Source organism: Uranotaenia lowii, chromosome 2 (assembly GCF_029784155.1).
Source record: "Uranotaenia lowii strain MFRU-FL chromosome 2, ASM2978415v1, whole genome shotgun sequence".
Classification (NCBI taxonomy): Eukaryota; Metazoa; Arthropoda; class Insecta; order Diptera; family Culicidae; genus Uranotaenia; species Uranotaenia lowii.
The window spans coordinates 122,486,715-122,498,468 of NC_073692.1; the positions used below are offsets into that span (position 1 = coordinate 122,486,715).

Sequence of the window (11,754 nt, forward strand, 5' to 3'; positions counted from 1 at the left end):
TCCAAGCACTCCAGACTTGAACATTATAAATTCTTCCCTTGATCGAGATTTTACATTTTGCGACCTACAAAGGGCTACCAATCGTTGCTCCGGCAATTCAGTTGGCCTCGACCTAATAAGCTGCCAAATGATCAAACATCTTCCTCTATCAGTTAAAGTTATCCTGCATGACACTTTCAACCATCTATGGCATACAGGCATATTCCCTTGGTCGTGGAAAACTGCCATTGTTATTCCTATACCCAAGCAAAATGTACATCAAACTGGTGTTACTGGTTTTCGGCCCATATCTCTGTTGTGCTGCTTGGAAAAGTCTACAAACGTATGATCAACCACAGAATTGTAACGTATCTAGAACCATCTCCAACGCTCCATCAAGAGAACCATAGATTTCGCGATGGGCGGAATACTTACTTCCTCTATTTACGAAACTATCTAAGAGAAGTAGAGCAAGACAACACACATTGTGAAATATTGTCACTGGATATCACGAAAGCATAAGATAAGGTCTGGCGATCAAAAATCTTGGACGCTATTCGTGAAGCTAAACTTGGACAGCGTGTATTTCAGTTTGCTCGCTCGTCTCTATCTGAAAAAAAAAACATTCTGGGTTTCAGTAGGTGGACAACTTTCTGAAGTAAGAGCATTAGAGAATGAAGTTCCACAAGGTTCCGTTGTGTCGGTTACGTTTTTCGTACTCATTATGAATCAAACATCCACACTCTCCCTCCCTGGAACGTTTTTGATTGGATATGCTGTAACCTCATACTTGCACGCAAAGGATCCAAAACGAATGTATTGCGTCAAAAGTTACAGAATGATCAACTCACTATAAATCAATGGGCTAAAGGAGTCGGATTAACAATATCAATCGAAAAACGAAAGCTATGCACTATTGCAAACGGAGGCGTCATTATCATCGTGATCACCGACACCGATCATATTGAATCACGAAACAGTTACACGTGTCCGAAACATAAAAATTTTCAATCGACAATTTGAAGAAACCAAGAAAGCCGTGAAAAGCAGAACAAACCTTCTTAAAGTAATTAGTGGTAAGAATAAGGTTTAGCAATTGCTTTGGTGACATTTACTTAACTCGAAATCAAGCAAAGGAAAAGCTCATAGCATTTGCTTAGTTTGGTATGAATAATCATTTGCTTAGCGGATGTGTACTAATACTTTAGAACAAAGCTTTTGCTTTGATAAATAGATCTATCCAACGAGCAGAATCTGTAGTTTTCTGAAGTAAATTGAAATAAAACGATCAGAAAATTGAAAATTACGGCTAAAACAGCCACGATCTCAGCGGTGTAAAAACGATCGAAACCTATTTTAGGCAATGCATGACAAGCTCTAAAAAGCGCAGGTTGAAATGTTCGTTTATTGATAGGACAATTCCAATTGGTCTAGCAAGCAAGAAACAGTTAGTTCACCTGGAAAACAAAATGTTTTGCCAATTAAGATTAGCTACTTAAAAATAAATAAAAAATGTTTGTTTTTTTTTTCAAACTTAAAAAACATCGTTAAAAATTATTAAAATGTTATTCCAAGTTCGGGCAAGTCGGGGAGGTTTGCTATTCTATTTGTACAATTTCATGATACAACGCCAAGAATAAGAAAAAAAATTGGTTTTCACTTCTATTTTTGTTTATCAATGTTGAAAACAATGTTCCGAAAATCAATCATTTTCGATCAGCCATGCTTTACTGCATTCAGAGCCAAAAAATCGAAGCAGTCAATTTTTCCTTTCTAACCAAATCGTGTAAACAATCATGCATGACAACGACGCTGCTGTATTTGAAACATTCCCGCGAAACATGATGTGGTAATGAAGGACGCAAACTATCAGCAACGAACGTCGCGATGGTGATTGCCTTCCTTGATGGTTTTCAACCTTCTAGGATCATAACTGATATGTATCAGTTATGAGCGATGCGTAAAGGTAACAATATGATTTTTAACTTTTCGCTTTGCGTAGAAGAACAAAATCATTACTAAGTAACTGCAATGTACTGTCCAGCATGTGCTACAGCTTTTTTCAACATGTGGTCATATTATTTCTTCAGATTTTTCCTTCTGAAACATTCATGATCGTCTATCAATACCGAACATAATCAACAATGATGCGAGTATAGACGTTCGGGAATGATTGAGGGAGCGACGTTCAAAATGTATCATCAAGTATGTCGATCACCGTTGACTTGCCACGTGACGAATAGCAACGGTAGTCCCCGATGGGGCATGGTATATTTTTATGTATCTAGTTAGTGTTGATGCTCGACGAATATTCAACAGATACTTTCACCACGTGCATATCACAGCACTCGGAGGTATCAGTATTCTAGCTTGAAACGAATCCTGATTGCTTTTCTTGAGCGATTTTCCGAACATTGGTTGAAAATGCCCATTTGAATTATATTGAAGTGCAATATTGCCAATTTGATATGACGTTATAAAAGATTTTTTTATTAGAAAAGTCTCCTACCGAGCATGCTTAGAAAATAAAGAAATTGCTTGGAGATTTGTCGAGCAATTGCTTCAGATTTGGGCTTTATTCATACCAAACTTGCTTGTTCTGAAAGTAAAAGATTCTGTCAGAGAAAACAGCTGTCAAAACAAACTTTATTCATAGCAACCGAAGCAATTGCTTCAAGTGACTACTCGACTGCTCGATTTGGTTTAGCAAAAGCAATTGCTAGTTTTTTTTTTCATACCACCTAATATCTCAATTTGCTTCTAGAACCATCCTTTTGCGGATTGTCGAAGCTGTAGTTCTATCTAAACTGTTCTATGGAATCGAACTATACAGCATGGAAAATTACAATTCCCTGGAATCCTGCTACAATGCTTATCTTAGAATATCGTCGGGAGCTTTCAGGACTTCTGAAAAAATGGCTGTTGCTGTAGAAAATGGAAAAATGGATTTTCAACATGCGTTTATTTGTTGCATTGTCAGCTAAACGTGTAACTTAATACAAAAAAATTACGGTTCGAATAACGATGTTGTTGGTGTTGCTAGTCAACCTGAAATGCAAAACATACATTCCCAACAACTCAAACGAAGAACTCCTATGATTGAAACAACAGTAATACCTAATTTTGATTTATTTCATATGGCCAATCGAAAATTTGAACATTTAACTGGTCATGCCTGTGGTGAATATGGCTATTATTATATATTTAGAAATCGTTCCGGTAAAACGAATTTAAAAAAAGATGAATTTGATTCAGTGTATCCAAAAAAAGAGAAAACAATAATAAATCGGTTGAGTAAAGCAACCGCGACGATGAGAGCATCATTCTATCATCGATTGTTGCTTAAGCTAGTATTGTGCGAGGATTAATCTGCTGGTAAAAGCAAAATTTGTCGAAAAGACTTTTTTAAAATGTAAAGCAAGTTTAAGATACGACAATGACCTTCCACAGATTACGCCTATGTTATGAGTAGGACAACAGCCATGGAACATTTCGGAGCTCTCAATAGACTGGAATATAAAAAAACAAATCAAAGATGGTCAATGCAATGAGGCAGCTGAATCTATTTTTTTTTAACGATCAACGAAAAATATCGAGACCACTGGTTGGTTTTTACTTATGGATTCTTAGTGGGTAAGGATGTTGGTATAGGCATTGTTAGCATAAACTTTTTGATAGCCAAAAAACTACCTTTTCAATGTTCAATTTTCACGGCAGAGGCAGCGGCCTTAGCCGTGGCCGTTGAAAGATCTCATGGAAAAACACTTATTGTGTCAGAATCGGCAAGCTGTTTACAAGCTCTTGAAAAAGGTAACAACAGACACGCTCTCATACAAAAAATTGCAAAAAGAGTCATGGGACAAGCAAATTACTTTTATGAGGGTGCCTAGTCATTCAGGAATACGAGGTAACGATCAAGCTGATATGATGGCGAATACTGGAAGAACAAATACACTGTGGAATATACCCATCCCTGCTTTTGACGTTGTGAGATGGGTGAAAAAGGAAATTATGTCCAATTAACAACAAATTTGGATACCAAGACCTTTTCAAGGACTCCGCAAACTGAAGTTCATCATAGAACCATGGGTAGACCAACCAAATCGTAAATAATCGAATAAAGTTTTTATTTGACAGTTGTTCACTTGAACATGAGCTCTAACTTTTAAACTAGATAGTTGGTATTAATAAAACACAAATATAAAGCATTTACTTGGCAGATAGGCTAGCGTTTGCTTTATTTTCTAAGCATGCTCTGTAATAGACATTTGAAATAAAAATTTGAGTCCATAAACAAAGAATCATGTTAACAAATGATTTTTTCATCTATTGTTATAGTGTATTTTGTTGTTGGATGTAAAATTAAAACAAACAGTCTATTTTTTCAGTTTGTAAGTACTGTATTCATAGAAATACAATTATTGAAAAAAATGGAAAAAAAACTTATTTTCACTACATGAAAAAAACCTAAGTAAATCACACCAAGAAATTTGTAATGAAAAAATTTAAAAAAATATATAATTATTGAAGTCTTCATTTCATACATTTTGCAGCTCATTGTTTCAGTAAAATTCGATTATATAGACATATGTGGACAATCCATAGGAGATCAACAAAACGCTGATCTAATTCGTTTTGCCTTTTAATTTCGCGTTTTCGCGACTATTCCGCTGCGGCTGCAAATTCTTCTCGGATACTGAAAAAAGTTTGAAACATGTTTCACTCACTGCATGCATTCATTTTACATAAAAAGTTTAGTCAGAAAAGTATGGGCTGAGATTTTTTGTTTGAATGATAGTCAACGAACATGGCGGACTTTTTATCATATCCGATTTAAACCATTTAATCCGACTTCGAGTAACGTTTTTTACGACCTTTTACTTGCATTAGTTAAAATTACGATTCGCAGGAACGTTTTGAATGACTTGAGTTATAATTTTACTGCGATTTTATGTTAGCTGGATATGTTCCTCTATAATTGAAACTTAACCATTTGATAAGGTTTTTAGTCATTTGTTCTATACAGGCTTTCTCATAGAAAATGTCCGTTTTTTAGCAAAAAATTATCATATAATGACCATAAAAATAACTCTTAAACTATAAAAAGCTACCCCAGTGATCAATGTTACCCCGTTTTAAGGTACTAGTAAAGAAATCACCATCAAGTGAGCAAAAAAATTCTGTTTCTTGGCTAAAATCGCGACAAATATGGGGGCAGATTATTTTTCCAATCAAATATTGGGTCATTTTTCAAACTTCAAATAGAACGAATTTTTTCATCATTATGCATATTCATCGTAATTTGGGAGTCAGCAAATAAAAAATTACATTTCCTATTGATATTCGGATTTTCTCAAAAGTTTAATGCATTCAGAATTTGAGCTTTAAAAACGTGTTCTAGAGCGCATTCTGGTCCAATTTTGGAAGGATTTTTTCAGTTAAAACTTGTCAGAGGTTACTGAAATATAACTAAATATTCAAAGCTATCCAAAAGTGCATATGAGTAGAAAAACGAAATGCAGCAGCTTTAGCAGACTGCGCATGCTGATTTGTCTTGAAACCTTAGCTTTATGTTAATCATTAATATTAAGAAGTTACACGCCGATTAATCTATATGTTTCTAAGAACTTAAGTCGAACCTATGAAGTTTGCACCTAAGAAATGATAGAAAAATTCGTTTGCCACGTTTAAAACGAAGGAAAGTATCACTCGAAACGATAGATTAGCGTATTTTTAAGAAATCCTGGCATGGGCCATCTCACCCCGTTGGTGCATCTTGTACAGTTCTCCCCTACCCATAATTTAGGACCAATTCTGAAATTTCCACATTTTTAAAAGAATTGTATGTAATACATCTTCAAGCAGTATATAAGTTACCTTAGAGTTGTCCAATTAAAATGAAATTAGGCTCACAGTTTCTTAATTAGTTAGTAGATTAAAGAATACAAGTGGTGAACTTTGGACATTTAGAAACATTCTTATAGCTAAGGCAACCTAATGCAGCCATATTTATTGCAAATTCTACACAATTTTCATCTTTTCTTCAGCAGTGTTGATCATAAGCCATGTTGATGTCTTAACATTTACTTGTAGATCATGATTGAACCTTTTTTTTTTTGGTTTCAAATAAGAATGTTTTTGAAGAAATAAATGCAAAACCAATTACCAGAATATTTACCGTTAGTAAGAACCAGTGAATGTACTTCCAAAGCCGAAAAACCGGTCGATGACTCCGGGCCGGAAAAAGAAAGAGTTCTGATGTTTTTCGGCAACCCCGCACGTTCAGAACGGATCGAACTTTCGAACAGTAAAGATGGAAACAACAACTACACCAGAGCCCTATGTACCGTCTGCGCCGACACCGATGATTCTGTGCTATTTCTTTCATGTGAGTAATGTTTTTCATTGTTAGTAGAATCATTTTAAATGTGAAATAAGTACTTTTGAAATTCAGTGTTAAAAATTCTCAATTTCGGATGAAAGTTTTTCGAACAAGTGTAGAGTGTCAAGGATCTTCCATTTCGAACAAAAAAAAGCTCTTCATTGATCGTTGCAATCCGATAAAGACAGGAAATAGCCAAAGATGAAACTAGGGAACAGCATTTTTGATGCCTATGTTTTGATAAATGATTGTGGAAGATTTTTGCATCCTGAATTCGAATCATTTTAGCTAGATTTTGACAATTAGCCATATGGTGTGGGAATTTTTTAAATTGATCGATTCTAACAAACCTACATGAAAAACAAAAAAAAAAGATTTTTAATCTTTTGGTTATACTCCATTCAATCAAAAATTCAGTTACAGGGATTCAAAGCTTTGAAAAAATATCTTATTCATTTCTTTTAGGAATTTGAATTATAACATAACAACTATTTTTGATATTACCAAAGAAAGTTTTAAAGTAAATGATATTAATGATTTACTACTTTGTTGAAGTCTGTAGAACAATTCGACTAATGCTTCAAGAAATACCTTAAATTTATTTCGGTTTAAAATTTCTTACAAATTTTGTCAAAATTACCGTATTTTGTAGAACTGGGAAAAAATAACAATTAAAAATCTTTCTAACTTTTTCCACTGAAGTCAAATCTACTCGCGGTCTTGGGGAAAGCTGATTTCTGAGTTCAAATCATGAACTTTCAAAATTTTTTTTAATGTTGTACAGTTTTACCAAAAAGTGTGCAAATTGTAAAAATATGAATTTTGACCTTTTTTCCAAATTTATCTCGAAAATAAAAGTTGTTAGAAAATTGTCATAATTAGCTCTTAAGTCCTGTTTACCTCAGAAAACAATTTGATGATTTTTTTAAACCTAAATATATATGTTCCCATTGTTGAATTAACATAAATTTCTTGACCTTCTAGATATGTGCTTCAGATAATCAGAGTCCTCAGTCTCCAATTGATGGTTCTTCATCGGTTTTCGATGGGCTCGCCCTTGGCAGCTCTTTTCAAGAGTTTATGGAGGCGTATGCCTCTGTTCCCAACAGGCTCGATGCAGTGCAAAGAGACTTCGACAGTTATTTAGCCAAACTCAAAGCGATCAACCCGAATGACCAGATTTTCCAAGACTCGCTGCTAGAAATTGGCGTTAAACTTCGACAGCTGACGGACGCAATGAAAGCCGATTATCAACGTGCTTCGGTTTATTTAATTCAGGATCCTATGCAAAAATTGACCGAGCTTTTTAGCCCGTGGGCAGAAGATAGGGCCGCCTTCATTGGGCATGCAAATGGTTTGATGAGCAGTGGAAATGCTGCACAAAAATCTTGTGCCAAGAGTACAGTAGATAATTTTATGTTGGTTGAGTTCAATTCGCTAGGGGCTGGGGCCAAAGGCTATGCTAGCCTTTTGCAGGTGCTTGAATTTTATTATGTTTTAATAACTAAATTTATAAATAATATGAGAAATATGTTAATCGCTACAATGGACTTCTATTCAAAACCTGGATTCTCTGGAACAGACTTGATTGAACGTTTCAACTCGATTTACAGTACGTATTCATACGCTTCTTCTAGTTTCTTTGGGTTTCTTGTTTATATATTTTATAGCTTGTCAGTAGGAGTAGTAAACAGCTTCTTTTCAAACATGCTCGAATTTTTTCAAGAAGCTCTTCTGAACGCGAAAAATGCTCTTCTCCTATGCTGATGCTCATAATTTAATAAAGATAACTGACGTCAAAACTGTTGCTTACTGATGTTACCTAAAGATGACAATCCCCACTGTATTCTGGTAAATTAATGCATTTGGATTGTTAAATAAATTTCAATCATTAAATGTGTAAGTGAAAAAGCGGATAAAAGCGTTTTTATTTTTGGAATAGAAACGTGCTTCAATGACTCCATCAAAACGTTGAAATCTTTCAAATGATCCCCCTTGCTACCGATGGGGGAACTATACATACAAACATCAAGATTCTCGTCGAAAGTTCGTATTTCGCCACCGCCACAAGCTTCTGGGTCTGCCTCTCCTTCGATGTCCTTCTGGATTCCACTCAAGCGCTACTCTGCAGATCTCCTTCACATCTTGAATCATCGAAGCCTTTTAGAAATTATGTGCATTTTGAAATTAACTGGAAATTGATGGAGTCATCCCTCTTGATTAACATGTTTCAATACTAATATCTGAATTATTTTCAGCATATTAAGGGCTTTTTGGAAAAGCGTCATTTGTTTATTTGTGTAAAAACATCAACGGATCACCTGTTGATCCTTATGATAAATTAATAAAATAATGAGTAACAAACAAGTTAAAAATTTCCTTAGTCTACACAGTCCTCGATACCATTAAAATTTTTCTTCGGAAAGTGGCTCTTAAAACGTCGAAATCGGAGTACTCGGCGAAGCGGTAAAAAGTTCTTAAAATTCCTATAAGGCGCTGTTGGCTCCGAAGTTGTTCAGCCGGATTGGAACATAGAGCTGCAGATTTTGGTTCCTTAGTCCTCGGGGTCGCACACTGAGGGGAATAGCTTCCAGCAACACGGGAGAGTTAATTCTCGACGCGTAGAGATCCGCTACGACTAAAACACGTGCAGCGTTTCGGCGGACATGAAGTGTGTCCAAATCAATTAGGCGGCAAAGGCTTTCATAACTGGGTAAACGAAACGGATCTAGCAAGTTCAAATGTCTCAGGGCATGCCGCATGAAGCGCCGCTGGATAGCCTCAATTCGTTCGGCTCCATTCTGGTAAAATGGGCACCAAACTGCTGATGCATATTCGAGAGTTGAGCGAACGATGCTGCAATACAAGCTTTTTAGGCAGTACACATCTTTGAACTCTTTGGTTACGCGAAATAAGAAGCCAAGACTTCTAGGTGCTTTACCAACGACGTAATTCGTATGAGTCTTAAGCTCCAGCCGATGCATGGTCTAGGATCACGCCCAGATCGTTGATTCCCGGTTCACCCGGGCGATGGTTTCGTTACCAAGTGTGTACTCCGCGTGTATAGAGTTCCGCTTGCGAGAAAATGAAATGACAGCACATTTACTCCGGTTCAGAGGCAGGCAGTTGGTGTCACACCAGTGAGCGAAGGTATTGAACTGCCTTTGCAAGAAATCGATGTCCTCTTGGCTGTTGATGGTGTGGAAAAGTTTGAGGTCATCAGCATACGCAAGTTTAGATCCATCAAGGACAGTGAGTACATCGTTAAAATAGATGACAAAAATTATCGGTCCTAAGTGGCTTCCTTGAGGCACGCCTGAACAAGCGAAGAATTGTCTGGAGAAAAAATTTCCTGTTTGAACTGATAATTTTCGTCCCGTTAAGTAGCTTCGAAACCAGTCCAGTAAAGATCCACAGAATCCTAAGCGTTCGAGTTTAACGATTGCAATATCGTGATTTACTTTATCGAAAGCAGCAGACAAATCAGTATAGATGGCGTCAGTTTGAGACTTCATGGCAAAGCTATCTTGCACGAACGATGTGAAAGTCAGCAAATTTGTAGTCGTGGATGGTTCTGGCAAAAATCCGTGTTGATCGTTAGAAAAGTATTGCTTCATGGACAAAAAAATTGGATCCAGAACAACCAATTCAAACAGTTTTGCTATCGAACAGAGAGCTGAAATTTCGCGGTAGTTGTTTATATCTTTCTTATCTCTTTTTTTGTGAACAGGGATCATGTAAGCTTCTTTCCAAAGCGAGGGAAAGATCGCGAAGTCCAGCGAAGCTCGAAAAATATGCCTAATGGGAGTCAGTAGGTGTGGCATGAAACGTTTCAAGAAGATAGCTGGTATCCCGTCCGGACCCGTAGATGATGAATTTTTAAGCTTAGCTGTCGCCTTCAAAATGGCTGCGTCATCGAATGTAATACCGTTTAAGGAAGAACCTAGAGGTGAAATATTTCTTACAGCCATATCCAGTTGCTCTGAGGAAATGGACCCCGTTGTGAAAACGCTTGAAAACTTCTCAGCAAAAAGATTACATATTTCAGGATCGGTGTTTGCTGAGTTGCCGTTCAAGAACATTTGAGACGGAAGTCCAGATTCTTTCCGCTGATTTTTGACGTACTTCCAGAAAGATTTCAGATTGGTTTTAAAATTGCGTTGTAGCCGGTGAAGATAGTTCTGGTAGCAACGCCTGCTGCTTTTTTTGTACGCTGTGTTTAGTTTGCGGTATTCTTCTTTTGTGCAGAGGGACTTGTGCTTGCTGTAGTATCGAAGAGCACGGTTTTTAGCCGTTTTCAATTGTCGCAGCTGGTAAGTGACCCAGGGAGCTCGAGGGTTGGAAGGTAAGCTACGTTTCGGAACATGACGATCGATTATGTAGTTCAGTATGTTTGGAAAAGTCGCACCGGCAGCATTGGGGTTAGAGAGATCGAGCTCGTTCTCCCATTCGATGGAACCTAGAACTCGAGAGAAAGCTTCGTAATCGGCGTTTTTAACACGTTCGTCGCCACGCTCATTTTGGTAGTTTTGCTAGCCGGGCCCAATGAAATTTTCAGAGAGAGAAAGCAAAGAGGGAGAACTCCCATATTTGAAACGTGTGGCGATGCTGAGCGGTAAACTCAAGTAAGAGAGCGTCACCTGCTTTTTGATGTGACGGGGCCCCCCAGGAAATACACCCGTCTGCCGAATATGGGTGACGTGGCGACGAACGTGTTAAAGTCCTGGTAGAAGGAAGCAGTTTCCTCTCAGGGGGCGTTAATGTTAGTGACAACGAGTGAGACCACTAAAGCTGGATGATGAGAAACAACTTTGACGAGAGGACCGGGAGCTAAATCAATTGTCGGATTCCTGAAGCCTTCGTTTATGAAGCAGGTCTAGCATACGGCCGTTTTCGTTTTCGAAGCTGTTGATCTGGCGAAGAGTCGCGATGCTCAAAGAGTCCAGGAAGATGTTGGAAGGAGCCGAAAAATAAGAGCGCATAGGATCTGGGAACAAAAAGGCACCGTGGGATGGGCACCATTTCAAGCCAGGCATGTTGAAATCACCGATAACAAGAATATCATCTACGGGAAAGCAGATTGAGCTCACTTTGGAGAGGCAGCGCGAGAAAGACTCAGCTACAACCAGATCATTTGAGCGATCAGGAGGCACATACACTACGCATAAGTACAGTTTCCGGTCACCGAGATCAATGCGGGCCCAAAGAAGTTCCAAATCGTTCCAGGAACTGTCTTCGATCAGCTGAGCCGTGAGTCTGGACTTTACGGCAAGCAAAGCTCTCCCACCAGTAGATTTTTTGCTGTTCAAAGGGCTTCGATCGCAACGGAATACTACATAGTCTGGGCCGATAATTTGACTGGATAAGGTGCGGTCGTTTAGCCATGTTTCCGA

General features: G+C 37.7%; 1 protein-coding gene across 1 annotated transcript; it reads left to right on the forward strand.

Annotated features, from left to right (window-relative positions):
• Positions 1-6,266: 6,266 nt before the first annotated feature.
• LOC129741818 (uncharacterized) lies at positions 6,267-7,949 on the forward strand. Its single transcript, XM_055733609.1, has 3 exons — positions 6,267-6,367; positions 7,346-7,837; positions 7,944-7,949. The coding sequence occupies exons 1-3, from the start codon at positions 6,293-6,295 to the stop codon at positions 7,947-7,949; spliced, it is 573 nt and encodes a 190-aa protein (XP_055589584.1). The 5' UTR covers positions 6,267-6,292.
• Positions 7,950-11,754: the final 3,805 nt, after the last annotated feature.